General features: G+C 42.3%; 2 protein-coding genes across 3 annotated transcripts in view; one reads left to right on the forward strand and one right to left on the reverse strand.

Moving 5' to 3' along the window:
- The first annotated feature begins 297 nt into the window (after positions 1-297).
- Positions 298-10,089, forward strand: brd7 (bromodomain containing 7). 2 transcript variants are annotated; one of them, XM_085766043.1, is made up of 17 exons: positions 298-351; positions 753-946; positions 1,054-1,147; positions 1,235-1,292; positions 1,421-1,565; positions 2,139-2,249; positions 2,930-3,099; positions 4,280-4,394; positions 4,598-4,673; positions 4,959-5,066; positions 5,175-5,313; positions 6,459-6,570; positions 6,689-6,736; positions 7,493-7,580; positions 8,562-8,705; positions 9,670-9,810; positions 9,913-10,089. In XM_085766043.1, exons 1-17 carry the CDS (start codon positions 303-305, stop codon positions 9,984-9,986), a joined length of 1,866 nt encoding a protein of 621 aa, XP_085622169.1. In that variant the 5' UTR covers positions 298-302; the 3' UTR covers positions 9,987-10,089. The 2 variants fall into 2 exon arrangements, with proteins under 2 accessions (XP_085622169.1, XP_085622178.1); XM_085766052.1 differs by having other exon boundaries at positions 6,692-6,736.
- Positions 10,090-10,120: 31 nt separating this feature from the next.
- The window catches only part of adcy7 (adenylate cyclase 7), a 58,849-nt gene continuing 52,260 nt past the window's right edge, over positions 10,121-16,709 (reverse strand). The window contains exons 18-27 of the mRNA XM_085766003.1: positions 15,644-15,781; positions 15,392-15,487; positions 14,682-14,884; positions 14,292-14,397; positions 13,798-13,956; positions 13,448-13,594; positions 13,166-13,273; positions 12,944-13,058; positions 11,835-11,959; positions 10,121-11,509 (exon numbers count right to left, since the gene is read on the reverse strand). Of these exons, the coding sequence (XP_085622129.1) occupies positions 11,363-11,509; positions 11,835-11,959; positions 12,944-13,058; positions 13,166-13,273; positions 13,448-13,594; positions 13,798-13,956; positions 14,292-14,397; positions 14,682-14,884; positions 15,392-15,487; positions 15,644-15,781 (1,344 nt within the window). The 3' untranslated portion in view covers positions 10,121-11,362. The remainder of the gene's footprint in view (positions 11,510-11,834; positions 11,960-12,943; positions 13,059-13,165; positions 13,274-13,447; positions 13,595-13,797; positions 13,957-14,291; positions 14,398-14,681; positions 14,885-15,391; positions 15,488-15,643; positions 15,782-16,709) is intronic.

Genomic DNA, 16,709 nt, shown 5'->3' on the forward strand with positions numbered 1-16,709 from the left:
AAACAGACCTGGAGCAGGTGAACTGATAGCACATTGTCTTGATCAATAGTATTCTGGATGATTGATTACACCTGCCCTGGTTGAAGGGTGGTCTGGAGAGTCTACTGGGGTCGACGTGTAAGCCTGAACCTACTCTGCCCCCTACCGGAGAGAAGATGGCTCTATTACCCTACTGCCACCGCCAGACCGGCAGGTGGCGCTGCAGGAGTCAGGACCACGTCGCTCGACGCAGTTTCCCCTGTTAGTGCTTCCGCCACCACAAACCATAGAGCAACCGGCGGTGCCAGATCAAAATACAAACAATGGGCAAGAAGCACAAAAAGCACAAGTCCGAAAAACATGGATACGAAGGTATTTAATGTGCAGCTGGCTCAACTGCACTTCACATTTAACCATTACGATCCATTTAAAAAAACACAATTGTTTGAATACACTGTTTCGCGCTTGGTAGCACTGTTAGCATAGTGTTAGCTCCCTGCTTGGTTGGCCAGCTTGATGCTAAACAAGTTAATGTACTGATTTTACTGCCTGTGTTGTGCATTTTTATATCAGTGTCAATGTGATTCGTTTTGAAATCAAAGTAAGCTATTTACGCGTTACTGTAGCCGTAGCTTTTCTCACAAGCCTGCTAGGTAAACCGGTTAGCGGTTAGCAGCTATTGTTTCTACTAACGCTTGCCACTTACCATTGTAGTTAACGTTAGCCGCTGCTAGCTCCGTAATAACTGCCCCCTGTCGATGCTGTGCCCGCAGAGTACGGAGAGAGACCCCTGAAGCTGGTGTTAAAAGTGTCTGGAAACGAAGTGACCGCGGGGACCTCGAGTCTGGACACATATTATGACGAGCAGCCGGCGGACTACGACAAACCTAAAGACAAGAAGAAGAAAAAGAAGAAGGATAAAGAGAGGAGCCTCGGCTCACCAGAGGATGACAGGGGAAAGAAAAAGGTAGCGTCACTGAGTGAAGACCCTGTGTTTGGCGTTTAGAAAAGAGCAGTTCATATTATACTATATTATGCTAGGTTAGATTTAATACTTTTTTTTTATCATGGTAGATGACTAAAAAGAAGAAAGGACAGGATGCAGATGGAGATGATGACAGGGAGCAAAGCAGGACTCCTATTCGCTCAGAGCTGGACAAACGGGAAGGTAATCTCAAAATATTTTTGGCTCATTCCGATTTTTGACACATCTTGTTGTAACCTGTTAAAACTTTTAAACTTTTCATACTTGCAGAGAAAGAACAGACTCCTCTACAGGAAGCTTTGTACCAGCTCATCAGGCAACTCCAGAGGTGCAGTGATTGATTTATGTATTTGATTGATTGATTGATTGATTGATTGATATGATGATGTTGTTAGGGATTGCACTGTCTATTTTATCTTGATGTTGTGAATAAATGCTGTATGCTTTTCTCTGTAGGAAAGACCCCAGCGCCTTCTTCTCGTTTCCTGTGACAGACTTCATTGCTCCTGGCTACTCTTCAATTATCAAGCGTCCTATGGACTTCAGTACGATGAAGGACAAAGTAAAGAAGGAGTGCTACCACTCACTGGATGAACTCAAGGTATCTTGCGCATGTTTAAAGGGACAACGAGGAGTTTCTATTCGGTTATAAAAAAAAGTCTCACGTTAATGTGGATGAATCTCCGCTACCCACACTTGTTAATGGGCCCATTTTCGATAAATATAATCGTTCTGTCTCTATCGTTATTTTGTTATTATTAGTGGTGGCGGAAATGCTGGTTGAGCCGACCAGCGTTTCCTTCGTGGCGAGTCATGAGAATAACGCAGCCGAATCGCCGTTTATGGTCGGAACTACGACGGTATGTGAACCTCTTTGAACCTCTGACTTTAATTATTGATGAATGAAATCATGAGTCTGTCTTGCGCCGGTCAAAGAATTTTACGGTGCGCGCGGAGGCTCATAAATGTAATGTGAAAACGCTTCGCTTTTCCAAAACTCCTCGTTGTCCCTTTAAGTTATATCAGGCTTAGATATAATTTCATTAAAAATACGTTCCCCTATATGTACCGTGGGCCATAAAGACATAAAATTGGTCTTCGTAACATTCTTTGCTCATAAATACATTTTATTTTGGTGATATTGTGTTTAATGTGGAACATGTTGTTTATGCAGATGGATTTAAAACTCATGTGTGAAAACGCCATGGTTTACAACAAACAAGAGACGATCTACCACAAAGCCGCTCGGAAGCTGTTACACTCTGGAATGAAGATCTTGAGCCAGGTATGAAACCAAAGTTTCAGAAAACATAATTTTTAGATAACAATTATACCAAATTTGTCCCATAAGATTGTAGGTTTATCAATATTTTCAAAGGGATTCTAAGAAACAAGCATTTCTTATTTTGGTTTGTTATTATGCCCTTAACATAAAAGGTAAATGCTGCTTCCTTTTTGTTTCTCTTCATTATACGTTAGTGTATATGTGATCAGAAGTGATAAGAGTCATCCTCTTTAATGCAACTACAAAGAACTTTTATCTGGATATGCAAAAGTCTCCTGTTTCTGCTGATGTCTCTGTACAACCTACAACAGCAAATGAGGCCATCGGGGGGAGGATACGCTATTTCTTAATAGTGCTATTTCATAATAGTGGGAGGCAGTGGTTGGGTGGGTCCCCAGCGGTCACCAAAATCAACAACACAACATGAAAGTTGTTTGTAGATGCTTTAAACAAAAAAGGTTTCACTACTTCTTTAAACCCAGATTTGCTGTATATGTGTAACACTCCCTGTTGTTTGAGTGTGCCAAAAGATGCTGTTCTCAAGGTCTAGCAGTGTTGTTTGCTTTGTGTGCCCTGCTTTTGCAATGATACAACACATGGGGGCAGCAGATGATAATGTACAATACCATCAGCATTATTTGCTTTTCTCTCATCATCTTGATCAATTTTCTTTTCTGTAGGAGAGGTTGGATAGCCTAAAGCAGAGCATAGAGTTCATGTCTGGCCTCGACCCATCTGCCAAACAACCAGGGAAGTCTGAGGAACAAGGGGGCACCAAACTTGACCAGAGCAGAGAGGGACCCTCGACCACAGACAGCAGCGAGGGTCCTCACACACCGAGCACACCCAGGTCCTTTAACCTGTTGACTTTTAAAATCTCATATGTCACTAATAATCTCATGCTAGGAAAGACCAGATTACAATGTGAGGAGATGCAATATTTTTTTAGTACATTATGAACACATTGATCTTTTATATTTTACATTATTCTAATGTTTGTTACAACTTTATGACATCTCAGAGATATTTTAAAGATCCCTCACTCAACATGAGTAGCAAATTTGTCACTTGTCTTGAACAAAAGGTGTGACTAAAAAAAACGTATTTACCTCTGTTACATTCACCAGCCTCTTGCTACAGCCTAAGATTTTTTTAAAACTCTAAAACAGCAGCTGTAACTGTTGATCACACATGAACACAGGAAAAGTTGACGCATGACCAACGACGGTTAAAGCCATTTCTCACTTGGTCATTTCACAGTGATGACATGAGTTTCAGTTTCTGTGAGAGTGTTTTTTCCTGACACAAAGTTACTACTTTATACACTGTGAAGCCAGAGGCTGAGAATGTGAGGAATGCCTCACAGCATGCTGGGTCTTGTTTTCTCTCATGGCTGTGCATCAGCGTATTGTCACCCAGTGACGTAATAGAATCTGTGGATACAAATCAGGTGTTAGTTATGACTCAGTGTCTGAGGAACACCTTCACTGTGCCAATTTTCCTTCAGCTGCCAGCTGCCTCTACACAGGGCAAAGTTTAAGGTCATTGACCTCACAACACACAGTTTTGGCAGTGTGCATAGACACACATACATATATATATATATATATATATATATATATATATATTACTGTAGTCAAAAGTCAAATTCACTGGGACATAATGTTCTGTGAAATGACCTCTGGCCGTTAATCAACTCAGGAAGTGGAAATTGTGGCTATATTCCCTTGGCTGATTTGCTTAGATGTACAACAGCGAGGCAGTAGTTCTAGTATAAAAGAAAATGTGGCGCTTAAAATTTTGATGGTACTTAGTGATGTCAATAAAATGCTTAAAGGGAGGTTATTTGAGAAATGAAAGGCGTACAGAGGTGTTCAATGAACAGTAGAGTTCACACAGATTTCTTTCCTGCAGTGTTTTGCTGCTGTGTGTGCATGCTTGTTAGGCTTGATACAAAGAAGAAAAAAAAACAACCTTTTTGTTCACGGTCAAAATGTCTTTGTGTCTTTCAATTCGTGTTTCATTTGCAGACAGGACAAAGACTCCAAGGATGAAGCGGCAAAGGCAGAGAGAGAGCTGGAGGAAATCCGCAAGGTCATCGAGGAGTCTGGAGGGAAGCTGTCGAACAGAGTGCTGCAGTGTGATGTGAGTGAGCAGGGTTAAACTGAAGAGTTCTTTTGATCAAATGTACATATCCACTGCTTTGAATATGAGGCTTCTCAGCGGCACTGCTGGTTGATCAGTGGTGGTTATTTGTCTGATGTTCTCCAGGTCCATCCCAAGTGTTCAGCCACAACACAGCTCTAATACTAAAAACATTTTCTATTCCAAATGTGTTTGTTGTGTAGTTGGAGTTTGTGAGGCGGAAGACTGACGGTTCCACCACTTTGGCCATCCTTAACCCAGCTGATCCATCAGCAGGTGGTAAGTCCATCAGGGCCTTAGTGAAGCTCTAGAGCCTATATTAAAGAAAAGCTACAATGTCACAAATTGACTGGTTCCAGCTTTGGAAATGAGAACATTGTCTTTGCCTGTTGTGAACATAAAGTGTTGACTGGAATTTGTAGATGTTGCCATGGACTCTAGGAAATAGTTTTTGATGGTTTTCACAGTTTGATCCAAAAGCCTACCTTTAGTTGCTGCCATAGACCTTTTTTAATAAGAAAAAAAATTAGGTGAGCTCATGAAATCAATCAATTCCTTTTCCAGATGTGGGTTACTGTCCTGTGAAACTTGGCATGATGTCCAACCGGCTGCAGAGTGGTGTGAACACCTTGCAGGGCTTCAGGGAGGACAAAAGGAACAGGATTACTCCAGGTGCTTACCCTTCGATGACTCCATGTGTTTGAGAGCATTAACACGAGATCCCTCGGTGAACATCACTAACAGCAAGCTGTGTGTCTGTGTGTAAAACCCTCTCTGCAGTGTCCTACATAAGCTACGGGCCGTTCACCTCCTACGCACCCACCTACGACTCCAGCTTCGCCAACGTCAGCAAGGACGACTCTGACCTGATCTTCTCTTTCTTTGGAGAGGAGTCCAGTCAGCAGGGCGCAGACGCCGGGTATGTACAGTATGACCACAAACACACCAGAGCGCACTGACATTTACACAAAACGTCAGTGGAGGCATTCCTGGCTGATTACCTCGCAGATGTTTCCACTGAGTCGGGAGCAGCTGTCGGCTGTAGACTGGACCTCAACCTGACTTCCTCGTGTGCAAGGGCACCATGAGAGAGAAATGAGAAAGGCCCCATACTGTCCCCTAGGTTTGCTGTAGTCCTCTATTGAAGATTGTCAATAATTATTCACATTCACAATCACTATAGAAGGTATCCTATGATAATATTGTGATTTCATATTAGAAGTCATCAGAATTTTGATATCATCATTATCTATTAGATTCAGAATTCTGCTTTCACAAGTCTGTTTTGGGGCATTTTTACCATAACTCTCATATGTCATCATACTTTTTTATTTCATATCTCATATATTTCATGTCAGTTTTTAAGAATGCCCCGTCACCTTTCAGTCAGTCACGTACCCCCTGCCTCTCTTACACAAGCAAACTCAAAAACTGCCACCAACAAGGTTAAATGAATCCCAAATCAGTTATGTAGCTGCTGCTGTAAATAAACACAGAACCTAAGTCTTTTTGTTTATTTAGCTCAGCATCGCTGCACATGCTACCTACAGTAGCTAGCAGGGATGTGAGCTCAATTCAAAGAGACTGTGTTAACTTCAACAGCTAGCTTTGTAACGTAGGCTTATATTTGATGTTGTTGCGGTGTGAGCTAACATGCTACCTGGCTGAACCTGGTAGGACTTTTATACTAGTGCTTGTTGGCATGTGACAGAGGATGGAGTGTGAGGTTGTTAACTAAAATTCTTTATACGTCTGCTGCATATGAGAGTTTGTTTTTTCATTGTGTGCAAAATCACTCTGACAGGAACTGTTACTGCTCAGTTGTTGTCCAATGTGTCATCTGCTCAATCTTTTATTTCTCTTCATAGAAAAGCACACTGTCACTTTGTTTTTAAATCCTTGAAAATGTGTAATTATTGTCAGGAACGTACGTCTCTTTCTTAAGAGTGTGTAGGAGGTTTAGCTGCAGCAAGTGTCAGCAGAGTCAGTATCAACTTCTCTATTCTCTAATGTGTGGCTCCTTAGAAAACCATTGTTCTAAGTGTGTGTCTGTGTGTTTGGCAGCATGTCAGACTTTCTGGCCAAATCAGACGAGTACGTGTACAAGCTAGCAGACAATCTTCTGGACGCAATGACGAACGGAGAGCATTCGAAAACCCTGAGAGAGACGGAACCAGTAAGCAGAGATCCTTATATTGAACTGATCCATCTTTACCACAAAGTTTTAAAAGCTCAGAACACAGAGTATGTTCACTGTATAAGCTCTTGTGTTTCTATGGTTTCTGCTTCTCCAGCAGGTAGAGCGACCAGCAAATACTCAAGAGAACAAGAGAGACAATGCGGTAAGACATCAATCTACAGCTGATTCCGACATAAAACACCTGTTGTGTCCTCATTGATAAGCATCCCCCTCACCTTACTGTATACTACAAATGGAAATGGATATGGAGTTCATAATGAGAACATTTCAGCGTGTGCTACTGCAGCCATTTGCCCTCATCAGTGTTGGATGTGATGTTTGGATTAGCGTCTCCCACTGTGCGTTGTCTCGTTGTAAAGCACTTTATTGCGTAACACCGCGTGTGGATGCTTAATTTCATTTCGCCAGTATAGATGGCCTTTGCAGATGGCTGCTGCATCCACCAGCTGTGTCAACATAGCAGGGGCCTGCGTTTAGCTTTGATCCATCCACGCATGGAAAGAACATTTCCCCTCCAAACACAGCGGTGCTGTTCGCTAAAGGCCCGCTGGTAGAGAATTTGGAGGGGCCCGTGTTTTCTTTCAGTGCCCGTTGGCAGCGCAGCTGAATCGCTCCACAGAGCAGCGGAGGAAACCAAAGCGCAGGCCCCCTCTCCGACAGGCACACAGCAAACCCTCTGTCCTGGCTGTTTGCTGTTCTTGGCCGCGCTCCAGTTTATTCTCATCTCCTGCTCGGGTGTTGCAGCTTTTCATCAGATCTGATTTTACTGGCGCAAAGTCACAGCGTGACTAAAGAGGCTTCAAAGGTCCTGGACGTTCCCTCAAAGCATCATCTGCCCAACGAGAAATACATTTTTCTACTCTGACTTAACATGTAGTTTGGCCTCTGTCTCCCAAAGGTAGCTGAACCCGAAGCATCCAGCTGCAGCAGGCTCGACTCCCTGTGCTCCGCTGCAGGCCTGCAGATGGAGGAGGAGCTCTCTGGGGGTAAAACTACTGACTATGCAATTAATTTATTGATTATTTTTTCAAATTACACTTTTGAAGGATATCATAATACAATGGACATATGCCGTCATTGTGTTCTTCCTTTCCATATGGGCCCCGAGGGAATTTCTTGGTCTCATCTGAACAGTGATTTCAGTGTCAAAAGTTCACCTGAAGCTTCTGTGATGTGACTTTATCAAAATTTCTGTCTTTGAGTTTCTTTGTCTGTGCAGCACACAGTGTTGTTGTCTTGACTTTACATTGAATGAGCCCCAGTGGCGTTAATAAGGGATCACTTCACAGCCAGTATGGCCAGGAAGAACAATCACAGCTACACTCGAGGCTTTCATTGTCCATATGGGCATGCGGTTAAATTTTTAGCCAGACTTTACAATGTGTTTATATAATGTCAGAAAATAATGAAAAACTCTCACCTGATCTGATAACAGAGAATGTTGCTTTATCAATACCAGGTAAATAATGATCAGAATTGTGGCAGCTGTATTTTCTGTTGGTTTTTAATATAGTCTTAATGTTTTTCAGCTTAGTCTACATTGCATAGCAAAGTAATCTCACAGTGCCGTTTTTTGTAATCGTAAGAGGAAAAACCCTTCACATAACGACCCACTGTCATGGAAGATCACAGATATGATCCTCTCACATCTGGTCTGCCCTCACCGCTTTATCTGTGCCTCAAAGGATTATGGGAACAAAGAAATTGCTCTCCAAATGCTGCTGCCATTCAGCTAATTCAAAACAAATAAATAACAACCTAAGCTCGATGGTGGCGCAGCACTCTGAGGTATTACTTCAAGTGACCAAGGGGTCCATCATCAGGGCTCAGAGAGAATGGAGGTCTTGTGCTGGATGTGTGTAACCAAGAACAGGTGGGGTTAGCACAAGGTAACTGGAGGAGTGCAGAGGAAGGGTATTAACTGTGTGTGTTGTCTGTCTCTCCTCCATCTCCGATCTCTGTCACAGAGGCCCTGCACTTCCAGCAGAAATTGGATGAGACTACAAAGCTGCTGCGCAACTTGCAGGAAGCACAGAAGGAGCGTCTGAGCGCCAAGCAGCCCCCGAACATGATCTGCTTGCTGGCCCCGACTGCCAAGGAGCTGGAGCTGGGTAAGAGCCTCTCAGTGCTTTGTTCCCCCCGTCACCTTCAGCTGCAGACCCCTCACAACGCTCCCTTTACCCCCTCAGTGGCCGTGCTACACTGATGACTTACGTCTGGCCCCTGGATAGTGACCTTGTTAAAATGGCAGTTTTGTGTGTTCAGTTCCTGGGTGTTGAATATTTGCACTAGTGTTTTGGGAGTTAACCATGGCTGAGATGGCTCATGCTGCTGAAGCCAGTTATCACTTATTTAATATGGTCAATATACTGGGGAACAGCTTGTTCTTCATACCATAAGTTAACAAAATCAACTTGTAAAACTCACATCTTATCTGTTTCATCAATGAAAAAAAGTGTCATTCTGCAGTGAGGTTGCCAAGCAACCAGCTAAAACCCAAGGAAGTTTTTATGTAACAGCAGCTTGTCTTCTTTTTTGGGGGGCTTTTTTTTCGCCTTTAATGGACAAGAGAGTTGAGAGAGACAGGAAATGGGAGGCAGAGGGGGGGGGGGATGACACGCAGGATAGGGCTGCTCAACACGGGATTCGAACCGGGGCCGCCTGCAGTGAGGACTATAGCCTCAACCCATGGGGCGGGTGCTCTACCAACTGAGCTATACACCGCCCCAGCTTGTCTTCATTTTTGTTCAGAATAGACATACAACATGTTAATTAGTGAGCTTTGGAGATTCTGCTGGTGTATTTTCTCACATTTAGACTGTGCTAAGCTTCCCATTCCCCTCTGTTCTCTGTCTTTATGCTAAAATAAGCACAGATTGTTCCAGCTCCATATTTAGTGGACAGATGATCAGTTTGATCTGAAGTGAATAAGCACATTACCAAATGTTGGACTATAGGTTGAATCAATACCAAAAACAAACTGCTAACATTAGATTTGCTTGAAGAACCTTTAAATACAAATTCCACAAAGCTTTGCATTGTGTCTTGACAATGTCCTATCTTTTGCCCTCACAGCTGAGAAGGTGACAGGGAATCTGGCCGAGCTGACGGGCCAAGTGGCACCATGTGATGTCAGCAGTATTTACGGTATCAGGAAAGCCATGGGCATCGCTTTACCTCCAGAGCCCCCTGAGCCCTTCATAGACCTCACTACAGGTAAAACACCTGATGTGCAAACATGCTTCACTGCTGCTGATGTCCAACTTGCCTCATTTAACCACAACCCAGCACCTCTAATATACTGCTCCGGTTTTACAGTGCAGGAGATGGCTGAACCCATGGAGACCTCGACCACCGGTCAAGATGCGGCTCCGGTTGTTGCTGTAAAATGAAATTTCCACCACCCTCATTCAGTTTAATAAGTTAAGTTTTGTACAAAGAGATGCTTTTGTGTGACATTTGTATGCATTTCAATCAATAAACCATTTTTTTTTATGAAGAGACCATGGTTTGTGATAATTACTCGACTTAGGAAAACATTTATTACATTCTGTAGCTGTACAAAAGTCAATATCACATTTGTTCACATAAAGGCCAATACATTATTATTATTATTATGTAACCATAATTACAGACAAGTTGGTGGTCTCATAAGTTAAGGCCACAAGACAAAAAACGTTTTTTTAGAGGCACAGAGAGGGATCTAGATCGTGTCAGATGATCATCTGAACTGGAGCCAGAGAAAAACATTCACAGCAGGCAGGTTGTTGGATCACACAGACCAAGGACATCGAAGAGCTGAGAGCCTCTCACATTTTCCTCATTGCAGCATATAAGCAGACAGGCAGCAAAAAACATTGAAAAGTGACTTGTTATCTGAGCAGAATAAACACTTAAACAGATGGTATACATACAGCACATGGGTTTGTCTGCCTGCCCTTGAAATACAGGAAATATCTTATGTCATTTGTATTCACAGGCCAAACAGCACAGCAGGAACCTAAAGAGCTTCAAGAGTTGTAAAACCTAAACTTACAGAACAATCAAAGGTGCTGAGGATACAGTTAAGTTAGGATTTTAGCTTGGCCAGAAAGTGGAAAATTAAATGTACTTTTTGTTATCTTAATATATCTTGCAGAGAGGAGACAAAACGTTTTTCTACATCTAACTGTCCAGCCTGTTTCTGACACTGAAACAGCTCTGTCCAACCGCCTCACATGTCTTGCTCATTACACAGTAACAGCAGAGTGTCCGTCCCTTCCTCCAACTTAAAACCAGACAGGTTTCACATTATGATCCAAACAGAATCCATTGTTTTGCTTTTAAAGGACCAAACAGGTCTTCAAAAATACACAACCGTATTTGGCATTAGTACAACATATCGTTTCTTTCACAATCAACATCTAAGTTAAAGATGGGGAGGAAAAAAGGTACAAAAGTGACAGATCACTAGACATGAATGTGTTTGTGAATAGAAAAAGATAGTGATTGTAGATACTGACCATTTCTCCAGCATGACATATCTGTGACATACTGATCTGACAGAAAAGTTCCAGAGCAGAGAGAGTTCAATGTCACATCCACCGCGGCAGCACTTCCTTCAACGCCTTAATACTCCTCAGTATTTTCATTCAGCAACGTCTCAAGAACAGAGCTGCGTTAAGAGTCACGCCTGTCTCAACAACACTTGTGGTGCGCAGGAGTTTGTAAACTCTTGACTTGTGTGCATGAGTCTGTCTCCAGTTGTGTTGACTGTGGAGGCCTGGCCTCAGCTCAGCCCCATACCTTGCTGCTTGCTCATGTCGGTACACACAAAAAAGGTTTTGAGCTCCCCTTTTCCCTTGACGTTGATAAACCCTCTACACTCGCACGAGTACCCCAGCTTCGTCAGCACGGCAGTCGTTTCCTCTGTAACCTGGAAGTATACACAACATTTTTTTTTAAATGCACAACTACAGCTAAGAAAAGTTTGATTCACATCAACAATGTCTTACTTTTCTTTTGCATGTTGTTACTAAATAGTTTCAGACTACTTTATAAACTGAAATGAAATGATATGGTCCACCTGAGGTTACAAGGAATTTTTACAGGAATTTAAATCTGGGCCAGAAATGACGTCTGTAAATCCATCAATGATTACGTTGAGATTTGCAATACAAAGCTAAGAAGCTGTGACTACAATATGTGAGAAGTGTTTAACCTTTAAGAACGCTGCCTTTGTCAGACTGTTCTGAACGTACCTGGATCTTTCCAAGCTCCCCGGTGCTCTCCATTCTGCTGGCTACATTCACTGTGTTGCCCCAGATGTCATACTGAGGTTTCCTCGCCCCAATCACTCCAGCTATTACAGGGCCATGATTAATACCTGGGGAAGAAGAACCAGACATTATTGTTGTTTACTACCAAGCTATTGTTTTTGTCAGGGACAGTAAGGTGATTTTTAAAACTGCAAACATCAAATTCCTCCATGATAACGCGGACCAAGTAGAATGAAAACATCAGACATTAAAAAGCGAAGAGATGAAACAATTCACTGAAGCTGACTGCAGAGATTTTGTAGGTATGTAAGTCCATAAAGTCTGTGTCCCTTTATTTGATGGTGCCAAAGCTGTGACTGGTCACTTACTACAAATGCTTTAAAGGAAAAATCAAAAGGAAACCAGAGTTTTTGAATACAATCATCAAGGGGAAAAGTCTGCTGTCATTGCTTAAGGAAAAGGTATGTGCCAAGTACTAATTGCTTTTTTTTTTAAATAAACAAATATTTCAAGAGCAGAAGTTGGTGTGTTTTGTTTCAGCGTTACAGTGTGTTCAGACAAAGCTGCTGATAGCGCAGCAGTCTGTTAGCGAAGATTTATAACCACTCAGCTTGAGTTTCAGTGTTTATACCTTATGTAAGTTTTTATCTCCAAAGAAATGTAAATGTTTTAACCAAAACTTTTTATCCAAGTCTTTTTCTGCTCAGAATCAACTGTCTGGGAATAAGTGTGTCAGGGCTGCAGACACAACACACACACACACACACACACACACACACACACACACACACACACACTCTGAAATGGGCTCTGTCATCTATCTCTCACAGTTACAGTTACTTTATATATTAGTGGATGTGCTGAAATCAACGTACTCAACGCAGCTCAAACTACAAATACTACAAAATTAGCTTTTAAAGATGGGTTCAGTCTGTGGATTTGAGGCTGTAATAAGTGAGTGGTGGTGAATGAAATTGCTTCATAAATGTCAGAGAGACCTGTTGAGCTGCAGTCAACCGAACAGGATACGGTGCAGTGTTCAGTCAATGAAAGGTTTATGGCAGAGCAGCAGAGCAGCTGAGCACACTCACCCACACGGAGCCTGAAGCTATTGAAGGAATGTCTGTTGATGCCGTCCAACTTGCCATTCAGAGCGATGGCAAACTCCACCATGTTCCCTATCTGGGCCTGTTGCTTCTCTATGTCCTGAGAGAGCACAATCAGAGCAATGTCATTCCACCACCTCATTAGGATTGCACTGTTGATAGGTTGTGGAAAAAACACTAAACAGAGCCAGATCAGAGCTACTGCACCTGATTGTTCTCCTGACCAGGCGTCCCACTGAGCCCGGCGGCAGCCATGTAAGTGCTGCCAATTGTCTTGATCTTCTCCACGCCGCTGAATTTTGGCTTGGACAGCAGCTGTTGAGTTAGAGGAGAGCAAAATGTGGACACGTCATCATTTACGGTAATTGTTCCTATCAGCCACATAGTTAACATTTGGAACAAATAAATAAATAGAGCTGCTGATAAAAGACGCAGCTGTCATGCATCACAGAGAAGGATGAGGAGCAGTTTCCTCTTTGTCTTTCTGACCTCGTCAAAGTCGGCAATGATCTCGTTGAGCAGCCTCAGGCATTCCAGTCCTTCCTTGTTGATATCACACTCTGTGTAAAACTCTTTGAAATCCGGGACAGAGGCGAACATCACGCACACACAGTCGTAGGACTTGTAGTAGAGGTCCTATTGGGAAAAAAAACCCACAATACAAAAGGAACAGTTAGTAGTTTTAGCATGTAGGAGAATGAGATTGTTTAGCCCTAATATAGGTTTCAGACAGAGCTGCTGTAACAACATCTCACAGTTTTGGGTTGAATTCTAAAGATGATAATGGTCAAGGACAAATACTACATCAACTCACAAACTTCAACTGGGTGACATCTTACCTCGTTCTTTTTATTCTCCCCAACGAACAGCGCAGCGACATGGGCCGGCAGCACGTTCTCTAGCAGGAGGCGGTTCAGGTTCTCCCTGGTCTCAATCTCGTCCTGCTCCGTGTGGTTCTTGTACTTTAGTAGGAAGTCTTGGCGGAAGCAGGACTCATTCTGGCCGGAACACAAACATGGTGAGATTAGTGACGACAAAGAAAACCACAACCCTAAACAACTCTGAATTTCCCGGATTTCTTGAATAACTGATTTATTTATATCCTGAATTTATTATGACTCTATGTTGACTTCATATGAATTAATAATTGAGAGACAGATGTGTGAGAGGTGCAGATTGAGTTTTAATAGGCTTTAATACACTGACATCTGCCTTTGAGCACCATTTATGATTCTAGTCTGTTAACACGATTTCACTTTGACCGATTGTAATGAGAGGAATAAATATGGCAAAAATAAATAAATAAGGAACAAGTGGTGAAGAGTGTTGTTACCTGTTGTGCGATGATGAGCATAGTAACCAGGAACAAGGTGATGTATATGCAGCTCATCACCTGGGGATGTTTCACCAGCCCTATCCATTTCAGGATGGACTCATTGCTGTAGAACAAATGACAACATTTGGAAAAACATTTTTAATGGCCATGTGTTAACAAGTAGGTCAAAGAAAATTAGAAATATTAATCAATATTTTTCTTTAAATTTTAACAATCCTTCTGGATGTTTATTATTTCACTTTCACTATTTATTATCTTATGTAGATGCTCTAAATCAAACAAGTTATAAAGTTTTTATGTATTGTAATCTGTTTCAGTCATTTCTTTTTTTTGAGAAAACTGGACTACCAGACAGGCCACAAGATTTTATTTTTCGCACTGAAGAACCCCCACCTGCTGCAGTTCGGGCTGTTATTGGTCTCAGCATAGAGGACATATCCGTAGACCAGAAACAGGTCCCTCTTGGTGCTGAGGATGATGATGTAGTATGCTGTGGAAGCCAGGGTGAGGAAGAGCACTTTGAGCTCAAAGCTCACCCGCAGGAAAACTCCACATGCAATGAGGGATAGGATACAGCAGTATACAGAGTACTGGGGGAGAAAAGGGGGGAAAGGTGAAATTAGACCTGGGTCACAACTTCCACATAATTAGATGATCATCAAAGCATCTGCATCTGTACACATTGAGGAGGAATTAAAGTTTGATTATTACATAGACATGAAAAATACCCAGAGGGGTTGCATACTGTTCAATGACATACAGTGCAAACGCCATTACCCCACAACACCATTGCAGTTTGGTTTTAACATGTTTTTGCTTGAGCCACCCTATCAACTCCTGCGTAGCGTACATCTAGCATCACGCATAAAAAACAAACAAACAAAAGAGGTTTTGGTCCTTGAAGTGAATTGATAGTGACGCACCAAATTCCTCCCTCCTAGCATCATGTCATCTCTGGTATTCCATTAGATACATAGTGGGATTATTTGCAAATACTATTTAATCTGGCCTGATATGAGCAACATAAAAAAAAAATTAGATAATGTCATTTTATGATTGTCTATGATTGGGGTTAGAGTTACTAATCCGTTACTCACAGGCAGGTAGAAGAAGAGGTCTGATCCCTGTCCAGTGGAATTATTTGTGTGACAAAGGTCAGCCATGTCTTGTGTCACATGTGTCGGGGCAAAACACTGCAGGAGGATAAAAAAAGATTTGAGTGACAATTAAAGACTGGAACAAGCACTCTGAAGTTTGGCATGGGCGCTATGAAGTGTAGCCCAGCTAGAAATAGCAGTGTGCATAATGACCCACTCTTAGCACTTGACATAAAAGAGTAGTAGCCTTACCCAGTTGAACACTGCCAAGATAATGATGACCGCAGTAGTGATGGTGGCCAGAGGGAGGCGCACACACGGCCGCTTCACCACCGCCTCCGACACAGCTGGCAGCCACTGGCACCTTGACAGCTTCTCTGGAAACAGGCGCTGCGGAGCACGAAGAGGAGAGAGAGAGATGGAATCAAACAGGTACGAGGAGCGTGTGACTCTTACACAGCGATCCATCTCCAGACATCATGTGCAAGTGACTCAGTGCTTGGTTATTTCCAGTGGAGGGATCCGTCTGAGTGGCGAACACACACTGGCTGTCAAGGACTAAATGTCAGCTGTCATCTGCCAACTCAGTAGGTTAGCTATAGAAAGCCGCAGCGCTGTGAATACAGGGGACAGCCTCCTTGACATGTTTCCATTCACATGTTGGATAATTCTGGCACAGTGAATTCAGTACATATGCAGATGCCACACAGCCTTTTCCCTCTTGCCCTCATTAACCAAGCACTTGTCTACTGTTGTATGTTTGAATCCCCTCTGTTGGGGTTCATTTGCAGAAGTGATGGTATTTCCCTATGTCGTTTTGCTACTCTCCTTCCTCGTTTAAGTATTACATAATATATAGCATAGTATTTGTTTTGCACTGCTGTCTTTTTTTAATGTGTACAGTTTGTCTTGCACTGGTTGTGTGTTATGTGTAGTGTATTTGTTTCTAATCAATGTGCCTTATAACTATCCCTATGGGCACAAATAAACTCTGTTGAACTGAGATGAATTAAACATTTTAACTTTATATTCATTCTCACCAACAATTGTATTGAATCTCAACTCATCTCAACAATCTTACCACAAGGTCAGAAGATGCTCTGGAGCTTTGACGGTATCATATAGTTTTCTGATCTATTTTGTAAACCTTATCTGTGCATGATTTGTTGAACAATATGGCCCAAATAATGGTGAGTGAAAGACAAAAAGGTGATGGAAAAATGGTGAAAAAAATACATTTATTTCTTGGTACTTTCTTTGTTTCTTATTACATTTATCTTGTGTGGCCTTCACGCTGCATTTAAACAATAATCTATAA

The sequence above is a fragment of the Trachurus japonicus genome, chromosome 3 (assembly GCF_045865225.1).
Source record: "Trachurus japonicus isolate A0001 chromosome 3, Traja_1.0".
Classification (NCBI taxonomy): Eukaryota; Metazoa; Chordata; class Actinopteri; order Carangiformes; family Carangidae; genus Trachurus; species Trachurus japonicus.